The sequence below is a fragment of the Haemaphysalis longicornis genome, unplaced genomic scaffold, assembly GCF_048455015.1.
Source record: "Haemaphysalis longicornis isolate Haplotype H1 unplaced genomic scaffold, Haemaphysalis longicornis Haplotype H1 scaffold_5, whole genome shotgun sequence".
NCBI classification, from domain to species: Eukaryota; Metazoa; Arthropoda; class Arachnida; order Ixodida; family Ixodidae; genus Haemaphysalis; species Haemaphysalis longicornis.
The window spans coordinates 155,062,865-155,086,596 of record NW_027526385.1 but is presented as its reverse complement, the minus strand read 5'-3'; the positions used below and the strand labels follow the sequence as shown (position 1 = coordinate 155,086,596).

The 23,732-nt window shown below is 45.3% G+C and overlaps 1 protein-coding gene across 1 annotated transcript in view; it reads right to left on the bottom strand.

Moving 5' to 3' along the window:
• Window positions 1-23,732, bottom strand: part of Gyc32e (Guanylyl cyclase at 32E) — a 258,216-nt gene that overhangs the window by 40,475 nt on the left and 194,009 nt on the right. The window contains exons 6-12 of the mRNA XM_077671235.1: window positions 21,362-21,539; window positions 18,520-18,672; window positions 15,639-15,805; window positions 11,242-11,377; window positions 9,416-9,558; window positions 8,422-8,521; window positions 24-93 (exon numbers count right to left, since the gene is read on the bottom strand). Coding sequence (XP_077527361.1) covers window positions 24-93; window positions 8,422-8,521; window positions 9,416-9,558; window positions 11,242-11,377; window positions 15,639-15,805; window positions 18,520-18,672; window positions 21,362-21,539 — 947 coding nt within the window. The remainder of the gene's footprint in view (window positions 1-23; window positions 94-8,421; window positions 8,522-9,415; window positions 9,559-11,241; window positions 11,378-15,638; window positions 15,806-18,519; window positions 18,673-21,361; window positions 21,540-23,732) is intronic.

The following is a 23,732-nucleotide window of genomic DNA, read 5'->3' as shown; positions in this document are numbered from 1 at the left end:
TCAAACGCTGCAGGGTGACTCACCTGAAGGCGAACACCCCGAGCACCAGCACCACGCAGGCGCACGTGATGCAGATGACCAGCACCCGCCAGTCTGCGGGAAAAGTTAGAGAGCGAGATAGGCCGACTCTAAGGACAGTTCGTTGCAGTTACTCCAGCTCAGACTCATTCAAACTCATTCAGAACTCAGACTCATAATGTTTAGACTCATTATCTCTGCTATGACTCAACCGTCGCAGCTAGATTCCTGGTTTACAAACTGCGAGCGTGGGAGGTGGTAGGCCGATGCAACAGAATGAGTAAATGGTCGACGTTTTCTTGCTCCGTTTAAAAGTTTGGATCGTTTAAAAATTTTATTGCGTGTAGTACGTTACGTTCAGGTTTTATTTATTGCAACGGTATGAACGTTCTTGGTCTGTTCAGACAATTTTCGTGTGTCCATTTTTTCTTCCAATCGCCGATGTTCTGACGGCTTCTGTGTAAACCTTTTTACGGTGTCACAGAAAATGTAGATTGGTCTTTACAGTGCGGCGTTTTTGCGAGGTGGGTCGCGAAGAGGATTAATGCACGTCACCTCGTCCACACAAAATGGCCGTACGATGAGAATAGGGTTAAAACACCATTGAGTGCCACCAGATTTAAGTTCCCTGAGATTTTTTTTAACGTTCGCATTCGCTTATTACAAAAATGTCACACGCGGACTCCAGCGTTAATAAAAAAAAGGCTCTACATAAACTATATAACCTTATTTATAAAAGGGCAAATACGATATCAGCTACCGGCAAGAGGAAATGTGGATATAAGGCTCGAATGCGTCACGTTAGCCTATTCACGTCTTGCAAATAAACTAGCATGTGGGGATGTTGGGCTTTATTGAAAGGCAGAGTAATTTAAGAAGCTTTAAAATTTTCATTAAGCACCCTTCGGACAGCGCCACAAATCCTACCAGGTGTGAAAGGGCACTGTCCAATGACCCTGTTCTAGGAAAAATTTTGTTGCAACTTAGTTCATCAATCGACTAACTGATTAACACGCCAGCGCCTTTTAGCCTTCGAGCCTTCCCTTATTCCCTATTGTGGCGCAGTGGCTCGGGCGCTGCTCTGTAAGGCACTATGTCCTCGGCTCAATTGCCTCCTGCGTCGGCTAAATGCGGACGAACCCATCTGTGCCAAATTTCGGCTCACGCTAAGGTAGACTAATTCAGCAGACACACTCTACAACGAAGCGCGGCTGCAGTTTCAACCCGTCGAGGTCCAATCGAAACTATCAGGATTTCCCGCTTGTAGCATCCCTTTTTATTGAGTTGCTAATTACGGAGACCCCGCGAGTGTCCGGTTCCAAAGTTCCGGTCCCGCCTTTCCGGTGGCTGACTTCAGGTAATTGTTCCTACGAGTCATGAATTCCTCAGTTAGTGACCAACCTAACAGCCGAAATTTTCCCATTAATTGTTCCTAAATATAGTCCTCCCCAGATGATGCAAGGTGGTTTGTGGTACAGGGGTAGCTGCGAGGTTTTAATGACCAGGCAGCCATTCGGTGCCCAATTTATTCTGTCACTCGCACACTCTTGGGACTCCCTTGTGGGAACTCCGTGGGGTCTTTTATCTAACACGGTACCAGTTATTTATAGCCTAGCCTTCTACGATACCTACTTTTAGCATATCTAAATTCCCTACTTATTCAAACCCCACTACCACACCAGCGCTCAAAAAAAAAAATTCACGTATCTCCACGAAGTGAATCATGACGAGTGGGCGAAGCACTAGGGATCGTTATTACCGTAAATCACCCCTGGCAGTGCCCACTCGCTCATGTAAATGGGTGACAACGCGTGTGTACAATTACAATCCAATCCAATCCGATACAATTAAAGTTAATCCTATCCAATTAAATTCATTTCAATCTGATCCAAATCCAAATCCAATCCAATCCAAATACTCATCGCGCATGCGCAACACTGTACACAGACACCAAGCCCCGGACAAAGCAAGGTCCTAAGGTGCTTCGCCCCTAAAAGTGATCTACAAGAAGAAATTTATCTTCAAGTTGTAGTCCCCAGGAGCGGAGATGCACATTACACTTTAGCGGTCACAACTGGGCCTAGCGAATCACCAAGAATGCTTAAAAAACGGCATCACACTTGGCAGCTTCTATGTGTTTTCTACCCAAATTGTGTTTGTTTAAACCGACAGGTTTCTTTTCGGGACCGATGCCTCCCTGTCAAAAAAACTGACGCATTTTCCCATAGACATGTTGGTCGACTGAAAAGGTCTGGTAAGATCTCTGGACGCAGGGCGCGTGCGTATAACCATGCTTTCATTGTGTCGAAATGGTTACTTGATAATGGCTAAAGAACAACTGTTTTAGACGAGAATATACGCGCGCGGATCATGAAGAAGCAGCACAATACTATACACTGTAAACGCAAACTAGCCGGAAATGGAGTTTTAATCAAGTAATGTGCCCTGAAAAGTACCTATAGCAAAAAATGTACTCCCTAGGCATGATCTAAAGAAGTGGACGAACCTCCACGGTAGTACCTTTGCCCATCCGGGTAGCAAAAGGGAGGATTTAGAACGACTTAACACCATTTGTGAGATGGCGTTCGGTTCCTTGTATACTACCACGTCCACAATAAACGCCCTATCTGAGGTAATCATCTCAAGCGGGCGGTCGCCATGTTAGTCTTCTGTTGTCTCCGTGCACCAGCACTTCAACCGTGGCCTAATGCTAATTAGAACGAGTAAGCAGGACGCAACGGTTGCACGCAGCTACAAAACCAATACCGTACGTATAACCGTATAGATGCTTCAACCAGCGCGATCACAGGCAGAGAGCGCGGCCGTGTTGCCTCAATCTGTTTATTTTGGCAATAGGTGGTGTCAAACTCTGCTGCTAACGAAGAGGCAGTTCTCGCCGTTGCAAACAATTGCAACGTTCATCTGCTTCGCTTGCTTGCGCATACATAGACGATTTAAATTCCCGTGCCAGCGCGCCGACGCACCCGACTGCAGCGACTCAACTTGCCCTGGCGGCACGACTGGCTGCCCGGATGTATACAACGACGCAGCACGGCCGGTGACTCGGCGCGGCCGGAGCTTCAAGCCTCGCCTTGGGCCGTCGTTTTTTCTTATTTGTGAAGGACTAGTAGTGCCATTTGGTGGAAAGATTTTCATGTGCCCCTGTCACACGAGGAACGGCCGCAGACAGCATTTGGATACGGCGACAGGTGTGGACAGCTCGCTGGTAAGTGGTCTTTCATCAGTCGATGCGTTTGTCAAACGTTTGGATAGGGTTAACAGCGAAGTACCCGGGTACCCGTGCCGCTCACCGCTCGTACGCGCACGGGCAAAGAAAAAAGCGCACACTCGTATTATTTTACTTGTTTGTGGGTTTTGGGGTATGCGTTCGCATTCTTTTGTAGGCTGGTTTGTAACAGGGCATTCGAGGTAAAATCGTTTGTCGCGCGCGGCGTCGTTTCAAAGCAACGTGACGGTTACTTCGTGCTGGCGAAAATCAGCGCAGTCAGACGGAAGCGGTAAGGAAGGTAGAGAGGTCGGGGAAGAGGGCGCTAATATATAAAAGAAAGCGTAATGCAAGACGAGAAATATAACACAACCCGCCTGCATTTCTCCGAACTTCAGGACAGAGCCGCACACGGGTACGTTGTCACAAACTCGAGCGTACGACGTCTAAAAGTACCGTATATTTTTTTTTTTTTTGCATTTTTCAACGTGACCTGAGCCACTTATCTTCTCATTGCCGCGCATGCAGACCTGATTGTGTCCCTGTGTTTGAGCGCACAGCCATCCTTTTGCGACATAAGAACCAGTAAACGCGAGAAATTGTAGAAGCCAGCCACATCAGAAAAGCTGGTTCCGAATGTGTCAGTCATCCCTCTATCGCCCTGCTTAATCGAGAAGTCGCATATTTAGACGCACATTGAGCGCTATTTCGGTGCTTCTGGGAATGCGTGTTGGGGGTGGGAGGGGGGTCTTAATCCATGTATGATGCGGTTAGCTTTGCTGATTTTTCGCCTTTCGTGCGCCTCAAAGTTCGTTTTGTGGTTTTGTTGTTACGGTTTTTTAGTATTTTCGGCTGAGTACGCCGAGAACTGTGACGCATTGGGGGCGCGGCAATTGGGCGCTTGGGCATATAAAGCTTTGAATTGTGCAATAATAAACTAGTTGCGAGTGTGCGCTTGTGCCGTCTTCATGTGTTCTTGTCCTCGTTAATTTGCGCGCAGTTTATTTTTCGCAATGCATAATTACCAACTCGCAACCCTTTTACAGATCCTATACTCCGTAAAAATGAGTTGCCTGTCCTTTTAGGTACGGCAAAATCTCGCGCAGCGCATCATTCTGCCAGGGGGCCGTATCCTAATGTCAATGCACACACTATGAAAGCAGCTTGCACTTAATGCGTCACATTGTCTGCTGATAAGCATTTTAGATTCGCCCCTCTCATCATCATTCACTTCGTGGAGATGGCGGGATTTTCTTTCATAGCTTGTTGTCACTGCAGTAATTAATAGCAGAATCAGTCCTACAAATCACAGAAACGGTTCGTTTCACGTTACACACTAACACACTTTGCACCACACGGAGGAACAATCGGTTGCAGTGATGAGGCATAAGGGTAACTTGTTGTTAAAGGGTCATTGAAGACAACCAGCAAGTTGATTTCAAACGGAAGTCGGACCTCCGCATAGCCATTTCAGCATTGATTTAGTGCCAAGATGCCTTAAGTGCTGAGAAATCGCTGTTCAACTGCTCATCAAGCGTGACGCAAACAGTATACAAGCAACTGAATACAACATTACCACGTAGCAAGCAGTTTGGTCAGTTCCGGTCAAATCGCTCATGCTTCCCCAAACTCCCCTGTCATTTGCCGTTCGAGACCACTAAGCAAAATGTTTCTCCATTGGACCTGTGATCAGTATTTACGCTTCACTGAAGAAGAACATTGGCCTTTTGAGGCCTCGCAAGTTTTGGCGTCGAACGATTTTCTCATGCGTAGCTCGCATGCTCCCTTGAAAAGCGGTACTGCCACCCCAAGTATGGACGAGTAGCACCATCCAGCGGCAGCCAAGAAAGAAGTTGTGCGCGTCAGGCCACTTAAGCCCTTCCGGTGAAAACGTGTTTTTGCTAGTTTCAACCTTATTTAAAAAAAAAATGCCAGGTGTAAGAGGGGTATAATAGTGTTCCCCGTGAGCTAATCTATCAACCTAGAGAGACTTGCATTTTAACTTCACTGTCATTTAAAGTTGTGCTCGAGTATATTGTGCGGAAGTAATATCTTTTTATTGCTGCAAAAGCCACGATGGTTAATGTACTGGCACTTGGTTTTATGAAGCCTTTGCATTCCTAATTTAAGTACTGAAATTCGCAGGGAACCTGGCATAACAATTTTATTACTGTGCCGAATTATTAAGTTCGTTTAACCATAGTGTCTGTTTTGAATTTTACATGTGGGGCATTTTTTTTTTCTTTTTTGCTTTTTCAGGTAGATGTTCCTTTGACTCCCTGCCTGCATTCCGCGAAAGGGGAAATTAGCCTCCGCATCGATGGCCAGAGTGTCTTGACTGCATCATCTTTACTGGGAGGACTGTGTAGTCTGTTTGCATCGTTCTGGGTTTTCAACATTCAATATCCCAAGAAGGCACACAGAGCTCTAACGTTTGTGGAACATGCCTTTTTGGACCTTGCCAGCACCAAACCACGTGTGAAGGATTTAGAACTAATTAACTTTTATCGCATCAATATCCCTCACCAATATTTTATTTGTTTTCAATCCTGTAATCATTGGATAGTAGTTTAAAGAATTTCGTATTATGTTTCTGACGTTTTCTTTTTTTTTACTGAACAGGGGATATTTGATGGGCCCTTCTGTATGCTGATAATACAGCTATCTTTTAGTGAAGCAATAATATTAACCAACTAATATAACTTGAAACAATTATCTAAATAATGTTGGCAACTGGTGTCAAATAAATCAACTCAAAATTATCGGAAAAACACGAATTACATGGCTTTTTCTTCTCACTCTGAAGAAGCTGTCGCGATACCACCCATTCTGTTCTATATCCTTGCAATTAACCCCTCAGACTGGGTCACTTTTCTTGGCGCATTTGTGTCTTTATCAAAACGCACTGGTATTTTCCGCAGCATATTTCTCGTTCTTTATATTACTCATTTATCCATAGCCATCTCATTGCTGTCTGTCTCCTACATCATTTATCTCTTGTGCCTTTACCATCTACAAAATGCTCGTTACCTTTCAATATCAAATCGTTACACAGCTCTCGCACATTTCACCACCAATTGAAAAAAAAATTTGTTGTTGTAAACCACTGCAATCATTTTTTTTCACTTTGTGTACTGAGTACTGATGCGTACTGATAAGTACTCACGCGTTCTCAATCCTCTAGTATTATATAATGATGTCACTTACCATGCCGTTGTGTTTGTGCCTATATGTTTTTCGCGTATTTCCAGTTCTTGTAGTAATATTGTTTCTACAGTTTGTTCAACTAGCACACAGATCGCTCATTTCACCAACTGAAATTTTTTTGTTGTTGTAAACCACTGCAACCATTTTTTTCACTTTGTGTACTGAGTGCTGATGCGTTCTGATAAGTTCTGATAAGTACTGACGCGTTCTTGATCCGCTATTATTATATAATGATTTCACTTACCATGTGGTTGTGTTTGCGCCTATCTTTGTTTTTCGCGTATTTCCAGTTCTTGTAGTAATATTAATTCTACGGTTTGTTCAACTAGCATTCTATTGCTGTCTTCCATTCCTAACTGGCGTGTTTTTAGCAATTTACCATTTTTGCTTTCTTATAGGAGGTCGCCCTAAGTTTTTATTTCGGAGCCTCCTTGTGTACACCATATACCATGTAAACTTGTATGCGAAAGTTCGTTTGAAATAAACCTGAAACCGAGCAAAACCGTGTGAAATCAGTACTCCCGCAGGAAACTAGAAACTCTCCCTTGTGGCCTTGAAAAAACTCCTTTCGGAAGGCCTACAAAACCGCCCCAGCTTTGCAAAACTCCATTCAAAAGAAATATATGCTTCCCTTGAACCTCCTAAAAACTCCCCTCGCGAGGCCTACAAAACGTAAAACTCCATGCAAAAGAAGTAAATGCTTCCCTTGAACCTCCTCAAAACGCCCCTAAAATAACATAAGTACTTCCCAAGGGAGCCATAATAAGCTCCTATTCAACCGCCTAAAAAGTCCATAAACATCACTTAAATACGCCTTGAGGAAGTAAAGAATACTCCATTTTGATCTCCTTAAATTCTCCCTAACATTTCTTAACACTCCCTAACTACCTCCTTTCTATCACCTAAAAACACCCTGTTTTGAGGAGGTAAACAAAACCTCCCTGTTCCATGTAGTAAAAAAACTCCTACAAGGAGGATCACTAGAGGACAGGCGAAAAAGAACCTCTAGGGAGTATATGGGTGGAAAAAAAGTTTAGAGTGTACCTTTATCTCATGAATCACGTATCGGTATACATTTAGATCATTCGTATATGCGTTTACGTGGTGTGCGAAAAAACGTCGCATGAGTTAGTTCTTCGTTTGCGATTTGGGTCCTTGAAGGTTTCACGATTGATTGGGCGCACTTTGAGGCAAGGATGGACGCCCTTTTAGCGAAGGTTTTGACGCTCGTTCGACGCAGTTTTGTTGTGAGAAAGTTTTCACGCTTCTCTAAACTTCCTTTAGTAGGGGAGGGCAAAGTTTTCCGATGTAACAGTGTGCCGCCACAGGAGCAGTTGCTGAGGTGACGAAACAGCGATGTGCGTACTATGTTTTACTGATCTGCACAGCGCACTTACTTTAGTTGCACGCTTCAATTACATCCTTTCGTTAGGGCTTTTGCTGTAGGACTGTTTTAGGTGCGAAGCAGCTTAAGACCTCTCTTTTTCCGTGGCTTGCCTCTTGGCGTCCGTGTACACAGTGTTGCGCATGCGCGAGGACCATTGGATTGGATTGGATTGGAATGGAATGGATTGGATTGGAATGGAATTGTATATACTGTACACACGCGTTGTCACTCAGTTACATGCGCGAGTGGGCAATGCCACGGGTGAATTGCGGTAAGAACCATCCCCAGTGCTTCGCCCACTCGTTATGATTACTTGGTGGAGATGCGTGAATTTTTATTTATTCGCTGTATCATCATATGTTAATTTATGTTGGATATCTTAAATTTGCACGCAATTATAATATGCTAACATATTACAAAAGTATCCTACGGGCACTTTTTGTATCCGGTAGCATTTTAGGTGAACTCTCACCACTCGAATATTCCCGAAAGAATTTTTGGGTGAGAAATTTTGCCCTACAGATATTTTAGGGAAATAAAGGTTGGGGGAGATAGTCTCCTTCATTGGTGCGGACTCGCCTACCTTGCTTGGATGCGCACTTGTCGTTCTTGAATCCACACTTGGGCTCCCCGACGGGCGGGGATCCACCCAACCACGCAATGGGCTTTTCCTGCCGGAATACCTGTGGGACAGGAGCGACAGATGAATGATGTTATCTTATGCACTGCTGCACACAGGGCTGAGAAAATGCCCAGTTCGCTAAGTGGTGCCGCGCTTAACTGTTCCTTGTGAACAAAAGGTGGGCCGTGTTGGATTTCTGCAATACTAATTACAGATTTACTAGAAAGTTTGGAAATGGGCACGAGAACAAGCTCCTCCGGCCACGACATAACACTTCACATTTGAGAATTCCCATGTGTTGGGTTCAGAAATTAAGGGTCCATAAAGAGCCTACCATTGCACCACTTTTTAGATCGCCGTGTCTTTGTGTGCCTCAACGCTTAGCCAAAGTCATGTGCAGCTTTCCCGCTTATGGCAGTCCTTTTAACATTGATTACTGTGTAGTTATTTTGCGAAATGTAAAAGATTTCCTCGCAGCTATAATTCCGGGTGAAAACATGCTTTGTGTAGTTTCAAGTCTTGCATGTTGCGCGACTAAGCTCCAGAGCCATGGAAAATATCCAATACAAATGCAATAGGAGCAAAATTTGGCAGCGAATTACACAAAAAAATATTCAGAATCCTGGAAAAATTGTTGTAGTGTTTTATCTCCACGTTGACTTCTTCCTGTATGCCAAATATTACTTTCCTAAAGTGGTTTTGGTGGGTTCCTGGGAGGTCGGAATTTTGAGCGAGAAAGCTGGGTATGAGTGCATTGCAGTACTAATATTTCGCAATTTTGTTCAGAAAGATAGCAGCGTATATTCCCGAGAAGTAACAAACCCCGCATACATCTAGGTTTGAAATTTTACTGTCTTTCCATTAAATTATACAGAGTTGCAAGTTAATGCGATTATCATTCCCGCAGGTTCCCCGTGTCTTGCCTCCAGCGTGAGCAAGCAATCACAGGACTTACGGGCAGTGAACTGGCGTTCTCTGCGAGCGTGAATCTTCCGACAGGCGTCAGGTGGTCGTCGACGGGCAGCGAGAATCCCAACACGGTGTAGTTTCCCTCGGCGTCGCCGTTCTCGTCTACGCGGATGTCGAAGCCAAGCGCACCTGTGTGAACATTTCCGTGGGGTGGGGTCCAACATTGGAAATGGGAGAAGGGGCAACCCTTGAAAAAATGGTTTCTGAATTTCTGTTGATGTTTTGTTGAGTTGTTATTGATTCAACGTAAAGTCAACAGAAACGCAATGCTGATTGAGTTTACACATTGAGAACTCAACGGAATGCTCGGTAGGGTCTGCACAGGAATTTTTTCTGTTTCTTCCTTTTTGATCCTACTAAGGATTTTTTTTCTCATTTCACAGAACCCCCCCCCCCCTCCGCCCCCCCCCCCCCGCCCCCCCGTGGCAATTTAAGTGAAACGAAGACGTGCAACAACAACAGTGATTTTTCTAGTGTTAATTTGTTGACTTTTTGTTGTATTCTCAGTGACTAATGGTGATTATTTGCGGGCAAGTCATCAGCAAATGATGCCATATACTGTATACATGGCTGTTCAACATGGACAGCCAGCTGCATTAAAACTTAAATACCCACTGTCCTGGATGTATCAGCCTAATTAGGGGGCAGAAGCATATTTTCGCGCAGTGTGAGTATAATAAATAATTTGCATTTTTAAATAGAGGTGCATTTTTTGTAGGTAGCCAGCTTTCATAATGCAACTCTCGGTGCTTTCTCGTCGGAATACACGTACTCATACCATGAATAGCGTAAGAGGTTGCGGAGCTCTCGTTTTTTTCTTCTAGCCGGCTCTTTTTATGGGGTCCAAAGACAAACTGGGTTGTTGCGTCAGCCGTGCGGATTCCAGCTTTGATCAGTCGGAGGGTGTTGGTTCGGTGGCAGAGCGTTTTTTGCATCAAGTTTTGCAAGCGAATGATAACGGCGCCCGTGTTTGTGCACACCGTGGTTCTCTAGCGTACACTGCTTACCGCTTACGAAGTTGTTACGATGACAAACCATCATCTGTGATGCGCCCAACAAGTTCTGGTGTGGAAACCCTCCCTGTCGTCCTGCGGCGCCGTCCCTAGCCACTAAGCGCGTGAACCAACGGTATGACTTCTTGCAAGAACGAAGGACCAGTTCAGTTGCGGCAACAAACGCATGCCTGACGGATCACCCTATGCCCGTTCTAGGCGTCTTGACCGCTAAACACACTGTTCGGACAATTTCCACCATTATTGGAGGTAGAGTCATCACTGTATATCGTCAGGTACTTCCGCCGCGCTTGAGCACACCGAAGCAGGTGGAATAATTATATCGGCGTGTAAAGATGGCCAACCCGTCATTCGGACTCTAGATGATGTGGTCCTCGGCCAACTACGGTTACGCGACACTGTGAGACCCCTAAATTGCCATAGTCCTTCAAATACGCAATATTTGCCAAAGAAACAAAAGAAAAAAAATAAAACCGATAAAACATAACTATGGAGATAAAAACACTAATTTATGCTCCACTTACACGCTATTTTGAGAATAAAAACAAATAGGAAAAAAGTGAAAGAAATGCGAAGGATGTGTGAAAATGTGCCAGCTGTCTACTGCTTTGTACCTGTCCAAAAATACATAACTCCGGCGAAGATCAGCCATTTATTAGTCCCATTGGTGTGAATGTGCGTGATTCCTAAATTGGTTGCTGCTGCCCAAATCCGTATGCTGCTATTCCATCTAGCTGAAAATGTTTTTCATTGCGATTTACATGCGACGACAGATAATCTACGAAGCCTTCCTTCTCACTTCTGTAGAGGGAGCCTCGAATCTTGAGCCCTACAGCTGTTCCGTTGCTCAAGGAGCCGTTCTCGCGGAGCACCTGGGTGGCGGCACGCGCCCACAGCATCACTGCGTCGTACGTGAGGCCAGCGTAGATGGGAACCTGCGCGAGGCAAACGCCCAACACACGGAGGATCATCGGTTTGCCTACACAGAGAGGGCTAGTGTTGCTAGATAAGGTATCAGAGTACCGCCACGGAGGCACGCAATTCAGCAACGGCGGCCATTTTGGTGTTTATCAGTGTGGCCACATTGCCGCATTTATGGCGTCACCACTAACTTCTACCGGGTTTTTTTGTTAACAACACTGCTGAAGGTTCAACAAAACGGCATCTTTGGGCACACTTCTGCTGCGGCACGCTTTATCTTTGATTCGCGTTCAGAACGACGTCATTCGCGCGCAGCCGCCGAGCAGGGAGGACAAGCTAAGCCTACCAGAGTTTACCGACTAAATCGCATAAACAACAAAATTGCGGCGCCCATGAACCGTCGCAGTCCAAAAAAATGTCACGTGATGCGAAGTGACCAATGATCATGGCGGCGGCACGGGACAATAACAGAAAACAGTGCCGATACTCTGTCACTTTATCTAGTGACGCTAGTGAGGTCTACACTCCCTGGTGTTTATATTTGCAACAATTTACATATCAGTATGATATTGTGAGCACAGGCCCGGATGAAAAAAATGTACGCGCTCTTGGGACCAAGGGGTAAGTGAAAAAGGGGGAATATATAGCTTGGTTGGGGATTCAATATGTACCGCGTTGAAAATTCCTTACTTCCAGTTCTCTCGGACTCTCTCCTTACTTCCAGTCAATGTACCGTCCGAAGATTACCTTGTTACACACGCATCGCTCCATCACAGCATTGCCCCGCATGTTCGTGACGTCTGTCGACGTCACCGCCACTGCATGCGACGAAATACCCAGAAATACCATTGCTTCCGGTCACAACATTATCCCTCCATTGCTCCCTGCATGGTGTCACGCCAGAGGCTATATATTGGCAGCTAATATGACAATTCACACTTTCTAAGCGAGTGGCTTTTGAGCGTTCTCTTGGGGGGCCTGAACTAGCCTGTTATCTGTTTCAGTCCACTCGCCCCTGTGACATGTAAGGCCGTGTGCGCTACAGATGCCGAAACTTGGCACACGTAGTTTGAAGAAGTTTGAAGAATAATGAACACTAACAGCGAAAGCAGTACAGCGACACTCTTGAAACTACTCGAGTCGATGTTCTGACGACGGCTAACGGCTTTCCCTTTGTTTAGAGATGATGGCAAACGCAATAAGGCCTGTTTATTTCAGCTGCGGCTGTTCTGCTTATCAAACTAACACTCTTATTGTTGTTATGCAATGAAACTATGCTTCGGACTTCCCTGTCACCACATATTTTCTGCTTGCTTATCACGACGCCAACCTTCTGATGCTAATGTAACTGCACATCGGTCAACTGTACATTCAAGTGCGTCAGTTAGGACGTTCTTAACGTTTTTGGTTGAATGGCTGCCGTGGCATAACCACGCGTACAAAAAATTCCGGTACTCCAAGCGATGGAACGTAAAAATAACTACACGTGTACATTTAACTGAGGCAAAAGTACGTCCTTAAATTTTAGAACGGACGGAGTCGATTCCGCCTATCAACTTCAAATAACCGGATAGTGCCATTTGGCCCGTGCTGAGCACCAGGACTCGGGTTCCGTCACGGCCGCAGAGGCTGCTTTTAGGATGCAGGCGAGAAGCACAACAGCCGTGTGTATATTACATTCCAGCGCCCGTTAGAGATCTCTTAATGGTCGAAAATATTCCGGAACCCTCCACTACGCTGGGCCTTACAGAGAAGGAGTGACCACAACACTTTGAAAAACCAAACTGGTATTTGTTGGCACGTGTCCCATGGCTTTGAAGGGACAGTCCCCACTATGTATGTTGTGATCATTTGGAGAAGCGCGCATGCATCGGAGTATTCTGTGGCGACCACAAGGCACCATTTTACTAAAGGCAGTCTTTTTGTTCACCGGAGAGTGAATGCATTTTTTGGAAAAAGAAAAAAAAATACAAATGCAATACCACCCGTCTGCAAATCTGCGACCGCAATACGGCTCGTTCGTCACATGGCGTTCCGTCATAGGCCGGTTCGTAATAGGCCGTTTGATCACATAGGGTCATTCGTCATAGGCCTGTTCGACAAGTGGGAAAGTTCGTCACAGGTGCAGAAAATGAATGTCCGCGTGGTTTCTTTTTTTGTACGCATGTAGGGCTCAGTGAAGTAGGTAGGATGGTTCGACTCAAAAGCGAGAAGCGAGGCAAGGTTTTCTTTATTTCTCTCTTTTCCGCCGTAAAGCTGGGCAAGTTCAGCAAAGAATACAAGCCGCAGTGGGCAAGTAGGGTCACCTGGGTTGATCAAGAATATAAATACTAGTTCAACAACCCTAGACAAAAAAGTGAGGTAGGGACGTAACCTAATAAAATAAAGTTCTTGGAAGACAGGCTACAAAGAAGATAGCGCGACCCCCTTTTCCATGTGGCAGCAGGCTTGGGCACCCTCCGTGAGAACAGGCCCACTCGTTACAGCCGACTGCTCAAAGCGGCATCTGGTTCTAAGTGGTCCTGTAATAGGGAAAGTGGTAGGACCGACCTTCCCGTTCTTGAAAATTTCGTCTGGAAGTTTCATTTTTGGCGGATGTCGAAAAAGGGGGGGGGGTGGATGTTGGTGGCTTCAACCCTATTAATTCGTACCAGGTTGAAGCTTTCGCAGTTCATGGGTTGGCCTTTCCTTTTTCTTTTAAATGCAGAGCATTTCAGTAACTCATGATGTCACCCGCGTTGACGTCCGTAGTCGTAATCCGCACCCCTCCCCCTACACTATATAAAAAAAAATACTATCCGGCGCCTGGTTTCGATCCCTCGACCCTGCGGGCGGAACGCAATGTACATGGTGCTCTACCCACTGCGCCACAAAGCCGACACAGACTGGGAGGCTACGAACGCGCCTTATATGCTCGACTCATTCAAACTACGTCAAGAAGCTGCTGATACAACGCATTCACTACCACCAACTCCCCAAACACTAAACGTTAACGCAATACACCCACCCCCTATGCGACGCATTTACTTGAGTCCCCCTCGCGGGGAGATGGGCCCAATTTTTTGCAGGTGCTGGTTGAAATTAATTTTTTTTATTTAACATGCTGTCCAATTCTTATATTTCTCCTCCTTCCAAAAGAAACGTGTCACACGGGTAAGGAAAGATATAGTACAAAACTTCTTAACCCCAAATTGCTGAAAAAGGATTGTGAGAATCACGTGGATTGTGAGAACAGAGTGTGCAAAATTAGTTATAATTACACTCTCGTACTCAGAAACCATTACGCAACATGTACAAACGACAATGAGTGATGCCTTATCCCCACCTACGTCTAAAAACGCACCGCAAATTTTGTTTTATCGTTCCTGTGACGAACTTTCCTATGTGACAAAACGTCCTATGACGAATGATCCAAACGGACTATTACGAACCGGCCTGTTACGAAAGGCCATGTGACGAGCAGGCCTACACCCTCTGCGGCCTGCGCTGCAGCTTTCGCGAAACCTGCGCTGTGGCGGGAATCGGTGCGACTCTTTCCAAGTGATGGAAGCTTTGAATGCATGCAGTGCGTTCAGCGCTTGGAAGTAGTTGCAGCAGGAGCATCCACTTGAGGGGATGGTATAAAGCATAGTTGGGTACAGACATGAGGGCTGAAAGAGGTCAACTGCGGATGTTTCGCACACAAGGTTTCACGGTGAATCTCGCATTTGGGGGCGGTTGACTGCCATATCCGGTAAATTCAGGTCCCCACCAACGTCAACACACGCTCGTGACATAGTTCCCTCAATTCCTTACATTTTGAAACGCGGTAACACTATTTTAGGCTCACTTCTCTGCCACACGCTAAAGAGGCGTACCACAATACACGCGCGAAAGCATGCTGAACGCGTAGTGTTAGCGGTAGCGCCTCGCAAAACCCTCTCTTCTGCTTCAGAATTTTGCAGCCCCTCTACAGAAACGTTAAAAGGAAACAAAAGGTTATGTCCCTGTTATAAGCCACAAAAATGTGCAGCGTAATAAGTACATCCTGAGGAATGACGGCCTTTAAGAACAAACAGTCACGGTAGCATTGAAGGTATGACCGACGTCATCGCCCTGCTATCTACGCAGCGCTTGCATTGGAATTCCATGCACGTTGAAGCATATTCTTGCCCCATTTCCTGATAATGGGTAGCTACAGGGCATTGCCCACACTCGCAACCGGGCGTAAAACGGTCCGCGTTGCTGTGACTTCACGAACGTGCGGAAGAAAAGATCTTTAGCGGCAAGACTCGCCTTGAACTTGAGTTCGGTGTGCATGGGTATGCAGAGTGGCTGTGTGCCCGCGTAGCTGAGCACGTCCTCCGAGAAGCGTCCGTAGTGCTCGTCTGACGGCACACGTGGGGAAAGCAGCAGAACGGCGCGAAAGGGGAACGGACTCACGATCGACGAGTCCTCCCAGTCTGCACAAAAAAAAAACAACAGAAAAATGAAGGGTCAAACTAATGCACTCACGGGAATATTTCCAACTCAAGGCTTGCACTTTCGCCAGACACTGCTCCTCCATGCGTGGCTCATCCCAACCACGGGGAATTTGCTCGTTAGGTTGAAACACAATTTACAACAACATGCTCGGCGGTGGCGACGCGCTGCGAGATTACGGAAAAGTAGCGCGCGGCGCCGTGCGTTTTCTGATCACGCGACCACTGCCCGACACGCAGCAGATATCAGCCGTGAACGAGAAGACTGCAGTTCGCGCTGCTCCCAAATTACGCAATAAGGAGTATAGTAATCGTCAATGATTTTTTTTGCACAGGTCCAAAAAAGGAGTTCAAACTTCAAACCCCCCCAAAAAAGAAAACTTCGAAATAAACATGATGTTTCCGCTCCTTTAATGGCCCGTACGTTTCCACTTACTAGTGATTTCTTTTTCATTGTAGGGTTTAACGCGCCGACGCAACGCAGGCGATGAGGCGCGCCGTAGCGGAGGGCTCCGGATTAATTTTCACCACCTGGGGATCTTTTAACGTGCGCCGAAATCTCGTACTCACGCGAGTTTTTGCTGTTCGCCTGCATCAGAAAAGCGGCCGCCGCAGCCCGGTATCGAACCCGCGACCTCGGGGTCATCAGCGCAACGCCTTAGCCACTGAGCCACCGCTGCGGGTTTCCCGCTTACTAGTTTCGGTAGAGGTGAGTGTGTAGCCACGTCTTCTTTAAACCCAGTCAAGCTCTCTTTCCTTACTGCTAACTGCCCTGCAACCAGCGGCGTGGCCAGAAATATTTTTCGGGAGGTCATATTGAGTCGCCTGTGAAAAATAAATAAAACGAAGTGTATCCTTGTGCGAAGAATACATTATTTTTGTTATCTTCCCCAATTTTTATTTTTCTGTTTTAATTGGTGGATTCACTGTGTAAATATCAGTGGGAAAAGAAAATGCTGAAAGCAAGGGGGAAGGCACAGTTGAAACCTTTTCGGTGGGTGTTCTAACTTCGAAAGCACCCCCGCCTCCCTCCCACCCCCCACACATCCCGCGGCTGAGTCGGTGCCTCCAATTATTTTTTATTCGAAGAAGCCCGCGCTTTTGGGCTGCAGGGGTTTTCTGCGTACATAGGACCGCTGTATTTTTCTTTTGTCATGCCATGCAAAAAAAATTCCGGCATCTTTACGGAGAGAATCATGACGAGTGGGCGAAGCACTGGCGATCGGTCTTTCCGTGAGTCACCCGTGAGAGTGCTCACTGCTGCTAAAACGATTTCCAATCCAATCCAATCCAATTCAATTTAATCCAATCCAATCTAATCCAACCCAATCCAATATAATTCAAACTCAAATCCAATTCAATCCAACCCAATCCAATGCTCCTCGCGCATGCGCAGCATGGCTATCCAGGAGCACTCTCCCTCTCTCTCTCTCTCTCTCTCTCTCTCTCTCTCTCTCTCTCTCTCTCTAACGTTTTTTAAACCCTTCCCTCTCTCTCTCTCTCTCCCTCTAGCATTTTTTAAACCTTTTAGTTTGTTCTTGTTAACCTTTTGTAAAGCTTTTGTTCACAGATGTTTCGATTTACATGGTGCTGTGCCTCTCTATCTCTCTCTCTCTAGCCTTTTGTGAATCTTGTTAACCTTTTGTGAACCTTTTGTTCATAGATCTTTCAATTTACATGGTGCTGTGCCGTGAGCACGGATGCCGGACAAGCCTCTGCCCTAAAGGTGCTTCACCCCTAATATTTGGCTTAAACGGCGGAAACGCCTCAGGGATGGGTAAGGCAAAGACGCCGCAATAGTCACGTGCCTGGTTTGCCTCAATAACTTCGCGCAATCAGCGCATTTTCCCTCTAAACTGAAGACCGACCAGCTGATAGTGCCAAACGGACCCTCCTTTCCTAGACTCCGAGCGCCTCATCTGGCGTGGACCTGGACGTACGTCCTGCGGATAATAAAGTTTGTCCTCTCTCTCTGTCTCGCCAGCCGTTGGGCATTATTGTTGTGATTACGTTTATTTCATAGCTTTGAAGCAGTGAATCAGAAAAGAAAATAAAATGTGCGGCTGCCTCAGTTAAAACTAAAACAGCACTAATGAACAACAAATCATAGACAGACGACAGGCTGATGAGCTTCTTCTTATTCAGTCAGCCCATTCGGAGACAGGTATGCCGGTACAACCATACATCGTTTGAGAATAACCTTTAAAGGCCATGTGCTACCACTGTCGAGACTGGATTCAAAAACCACCGTCCGAACTTTTAAGAGCGTGTTTGTTCTGTAGGGAAAAACGAATATTCGTCTTAATGTTATACTTGTAAAATGTCCAGACTTTGGTAACACCGCTTGTTTCTGTGCTTTTTGACATGGATAATTCCCCTTCAATAATGCGACTGATCCACGCTTAAGTCAAACACTTTGTAGCAAGAGCTTGAGGTGAAGATGTCCATGATTTTGTAATAAATCTGCAGCTTAGCTCGTAGATATAACCCTTAGTCTTTCTGAAATAATTTACACGCTTTCCAAGCGTTTTCCCATAATTGTCCTGTGAGCTAATATTGGACATTCGGTAACATTAGCAACTTTAGGTTCTACACGGTGCACAGCGAGTGAAACATTTCAGGACAATGCTCACGCAGTATCCTTCCTATTAAAGGAATCAGCCGTAAGGCGTGCGAGTGGCGAAGGATGTGCTCACCCTTCTTCATGTACTGGTACTTGTTGCGCCGGTCGTACGTGTCCTCTTCCTCGACGGAGACGATGACGTACTCTCCTCCCTCCAGCAGCCGCGCCTGGTGCATGAGTCGCACGAAGTCCACCAGCACGCCGGTCTCCGCGAGCAGCACATACACTGCACGCCGTGACGCGGGAAAACGCTGAGCTACACTTAACGGAGCTGGCTCAGTGTAACCGGTCATAATCTATCAAATAAAGTTACAAAAGCCACCCACACTCCCATTCCACATCTGAAAGCTAAAGCAAGAAATGCAATCGCGGCGTTAGATACTGGCAGTCAGTGAACGTAGCCCCGTATTTCCCGCCCTACTTGATAATAGCGATGTACGTATATTCAATGTAGGTATTTAAATGAGTGTTTAATACAGTTTTGACCAAGCAAAGTGATTACTTAGAATCGTTAAAGGCGCATGGTATTCTTGCTTGAGAAAAAGAATGCATCTATGTCGTCTGGGGCAGGTTATGGATTGGATTAGCAAACGTTTTTTTTTATTATTGCGTGGGGAGGACCGTAGGCGGTGGGTGGACATCTTAGTCTGGTAGTACGCGCTGTGCTTCGGCGGCCCCAGCGCAATTCACCATAAACGCAGAGATTTTGGTTAGGGCTAAGAGCAGATGCGTAATAAAAACCGAAATTCAATCAGCAAGCTAAAAACATAGATAGAAGCTGCGTTCAAGGTGACACCATACCTGCGTTGCAATCCAGCCCATGCATGAATGCCAGTCCTTTGTCCGCATCTTGGCGTTTTTCATTAAGTTTGCATTTATGTTGGATTACGTGTTGTATAACTACGCTTCACTCATAAGTGCAAAGACAGAATATTTCGTGAGGGTTCACTCCAAATTTTTTTCATGTCGCTATGGTTATGCTCACCGTGAACTTCTGTTAGCGTCCAGTGATTACGGTATATTCCGTACCACTGAGTGGCGCAGGTTGTCCACCAGACATTGCACATCCCTGAGTATCTTATTTGTCACAGTCGCAGTTGATACAACGCTGCCTATATGATCGTCTTTTATTGTACACCGGTAGCTTGACATTCATTTCCTGTATTACTCTTTGTCTGGGTATGCAGGTTGCTTGGAGAAACTTCAGTTAACCCTGATGAGTAAGAATATTTGTGCTGCTCACATAAACACAATTATTATGACTGTTAAAAGCAATTCAAACCTGTCGTCTCTTATTTGCTCCGTTCAGATGCTAAATGAACCTTTCTCTAACGAAAGCCCTTGCGAAATCGCAGCGTTCCAACGGGTTTGAGGGTCTTGAGGATTGTAAAATATTTCAGTTATCGTCAAAGTCTGTTTGGGTAAAGCGCGTGTACATGCTGTAAAGCAAACACACGGACCAGAAACGATGAAATGGATAAACAATTGATCCCGCTTGCGCTTGCATTAAACCGTTTTCTGCGCTATTGGGGCCGCTTAAATCCTTAATATCTGCGCTCGCGGACGTCATTACTTACTCCGCCTGTACGCGGGGCAGGTATCTGCCATTAATGACTTTGTCGCTTGCGAAGCTTAGGATTCCCTTTGATAGGTCTCATAAGCTGGTAGTTAGGAACATTGGCTGCATGTATTCTCACAGCCCTTTTATAATCTGCCTGAGCTGATGAATTCTTACTGCTTAATTTCCACCATACGCTGCCCAGACGATAAAATTTAAATAACTCTCCGTGGCCGTTCTAAAGACTCGGTTAAAACTACGTGGGACACGTACCCTAATTCCGCAGTCATTTCACTGCATCGTAGTAAGTGAACTTTACCGTGTATTTGCGCTTCTGTGTTTAACGGTGTAATTAATATTAGAAATGTCTCTAAGTCTGTATTGGTGCTTCGGAATAGATAATGTTTGCTTTGATTTTTACATGAACTGTGATTGCTAAGGTACTTCCTAGATTGGCTGATTCTTTAATGAAGCGTGTCGCACAATTCTGCATTTTCACTTCAGGGGCGCTGACAGGGTGCTTTCCCAATCGCGATTCAGATGACAACTGTGAGGGGCTGGATAATTGAACTCTTAAATTACTGAATGGCATATACGAGCGCATTGCAGTACATTAACTCCATGTCAATGCCTTAAAGTTTGACCACGATTATATAGATGAGACAGATAGCTTGTGAATGCAGTCCCGAAAGTCTGAAAAGCTCACCCAACTATTCTACAGTCTTAGCATTCTCGCTCAGTTTTTTACGAATATGTATTTTCCGCTGCTCAATATGACCCGATCATCACATATTTTTTGTAAAGGAAATTATTCGGTCTACTTAATTTTCTAAATTCTTCTGGTGCAACAAAACTTAGTCCCCAATACATAATTAGTATTGTGGTGCAGTTGTAGGCATCCACCATCAAAGCATTTCTATCGATTGATCGGTGCAATAGCCGTATAAGGCACACGTCAGAGGGGGTGAAAAATTGATGGCCTAACCAACATAAAAAATGTCGAGACAGCAATCACTTGACGTTGGGCAATGCCTCTGCAACTACAATATTTCAAACTTTGTCTCACGTGGTTGTTTTGTACCACTGCTAAAACTTGGAGCTTACGCTGCAATGTGCTTCAGTCGGAGGAGCGCTCGTAGCAAGTTGAAGTTAGCACAGCAATTTGTTTATAACGAACAGCAGATCGCTGACTGGTCCGAGCCTAAGATTCTTGGCTAAGAATTTTCATAGAACGTTTTACAGAGAGATGACAGGACGTGCACTGCGAGAAAACTGCGCGGCTTCTGGTCTTTCACGTCAATGATTTGTACTGTTCCATGCTTGCTGTCTACGCAGCTGCTAGACCTGCAGCGCTCACCTCGTGTGACTGAGTGCGAGTCCCGTATGATCCGCCGTATGGTTCCGTTGGCGTCGTCCCGATAGTCGTTCGGCACGTAGTAGGTGTGCTGTACGCTGACGTTGTGCTCTCGAGCCTGGGCGCTGAGCACGTCCGCGATGAGTCGGTTGTCGCCCCGGTCCGAAACCACTAGTACTACCTGCGCAGCGAGCGGGCCGACGCCCTATAGAAGGCCGAGACCTTTCTCTGGTGGTTCCCACCAGCGGTAAACCATGAGCTCCCTGCCACAATCAAGCACCGCTGCTGTGATAGAAGCGTTGGGAGAACAGGTACTCGGGAAGATGTAAATGGGGCTCAGGACGGCATGTAACACGAATTAGTAAATTACGCGATCGCCTTTTGTTGCAAGAAGGCAAACTTCCATAACAGGGAAGGCGTCAAGCTTGCGGGACACCATTTCACAGAAATTGCCTACCGAATGTCTAGGACGATTCAGAAATTCAACCAGCAAGGTATGGTGTCACTTGAAAAGCAGCTGCTTTTCAGGTGACACCATAGCTTTGTTACAAACTAGCACATGCATGAATGTAGCGTTCGTCGACATGTGGCAGTCTTTAATGTTGTAATACATGTTTTCTAACGTGTTGCATTTCATGTTGTATTACTAGGCTCCATTCCCAAGTGGAACGAGTGAATATGTCATAAGAGTTCACTCCAAATTGTCTTACGCTCGCTAGGCTTAGCCTCACACGGCCTTACGTTATCGTCCACACATTACGGTTTCTTCCGCACCATTTGGCGGACGAGGTTGTCCCGCAAACGCTGCACACTCGTGGTCACTATGGTACACTGTGACAGCTGCAATCAATATAACGTCGTCGATATGTATTGATATAGCGTATTTGTATAATGCATTTAAATGTTTTATGGGCTGATGTTCAGTGAGCGACCAGCCTGAAGTATCAGCCGTAGACAGCGTTTGTCGCAAAAAAGAAATGTACACAAACATTTCGTATTTTCTGTGATGAATTATAATGAACTAAATCTTGAGGGAATTAAGCACTGTAAAATTAATCTTATAACGGCCAGAAGAGTCGCGGAAGGTCGATTGGTGGTAATGCTTAGAGATAAAAAAAACGCGCGTCTTGGATTAGGGAATGAATAATTAACGAGAAGGCGCCGCTCATATTCCATTCCAGCAACACCGCAAAGCTGTCGTTGAACGGACTGCCCCATTTTTATCTGCAAGAAAAAGAGTGCATTTCTTTGAAGTTTCATTCAGAAAATACTAAATGAAAAATTAGCAACAATTGTGTTTTATTTAGTGCACTGGTTGGTTCTGCACCCTGAGAATAACGAACGTAATAAGGCATTGTGTAATTGAAATTCAAAGCGGATAGGTCATCTTTCGTAGCACCATCTTTCTTGGTATTTCGACAGAGTCTCTTTCTAATACTGTGAGCAGCGCGGACAATCGACATTCTCTGCTTGGGAATCACTTGTCCTTCAAGTGCGGTATAATGCAGCGCAGGTGCTTCAGAGCTGTCCGCAAACTACACAAAAGACTCTTGCCATGACCGAAACTACTGAAGAACAATCCTTTTTCTGGACATGGATCGATTAAAGATATAATGAAACGTCGCAAAAGCTTCCAAAGGTTCCGATTAAAAAGTATTTCTCGTAACCCTCTGCAGCTTGCCAACGTTTCTAAACGAACTATAAATCAAAAGAATACGTTTCCCTATTTTTTAATCGGATCAATCGGCGTTGAAATTTGACATATAAATAAAAAATGTGTCATTTTGTAATAATGCCTTGGCAAAACGTTGATAACGTAACTGCAATAGTTCGAAATAACTAATGCCCGTCAAATATAGCCACTACTAGAGAGTTTTGCGGCCGTTAAGTTTCCTCGGTATTTTTCACCGGCGTAAACACCGTTCCCCTTTAAAGGGAGATTCAATCGAAGCAATGACAAACTCATGTTTCAAAACTTTTATTGCATCTTTTTAGGGGGCAATGAAGTGAATTTATAAAATAATTTGTGGCTGCACTGTGCTGTGCAATTTATGTTATAATTTGCTTATTTAGCCGAAGTGAAGCCCCAAAGCCCAGTAATCAATGCAGAAAGAAATGGATCAAATAACCAATTTTCGTATGCGGTCACTGCACTAACTGCAGCAGTGACGTCATGTTTAGATTGCAGTCTAGTTTCTTCCTATGGAGCTCATTGATTTGTTGTTCTCACGCACTTTGGGCCTAATACAAACTCTATATTTTTCTCGTACACTTTAAGAGTAAAAATAAAATAAAATAATGGAGTTGTCAACGTCAAAAATTACACTCTGCTTAATTCAGAATGTGCCGCCGCAGCCACAGTTATCACATTAGC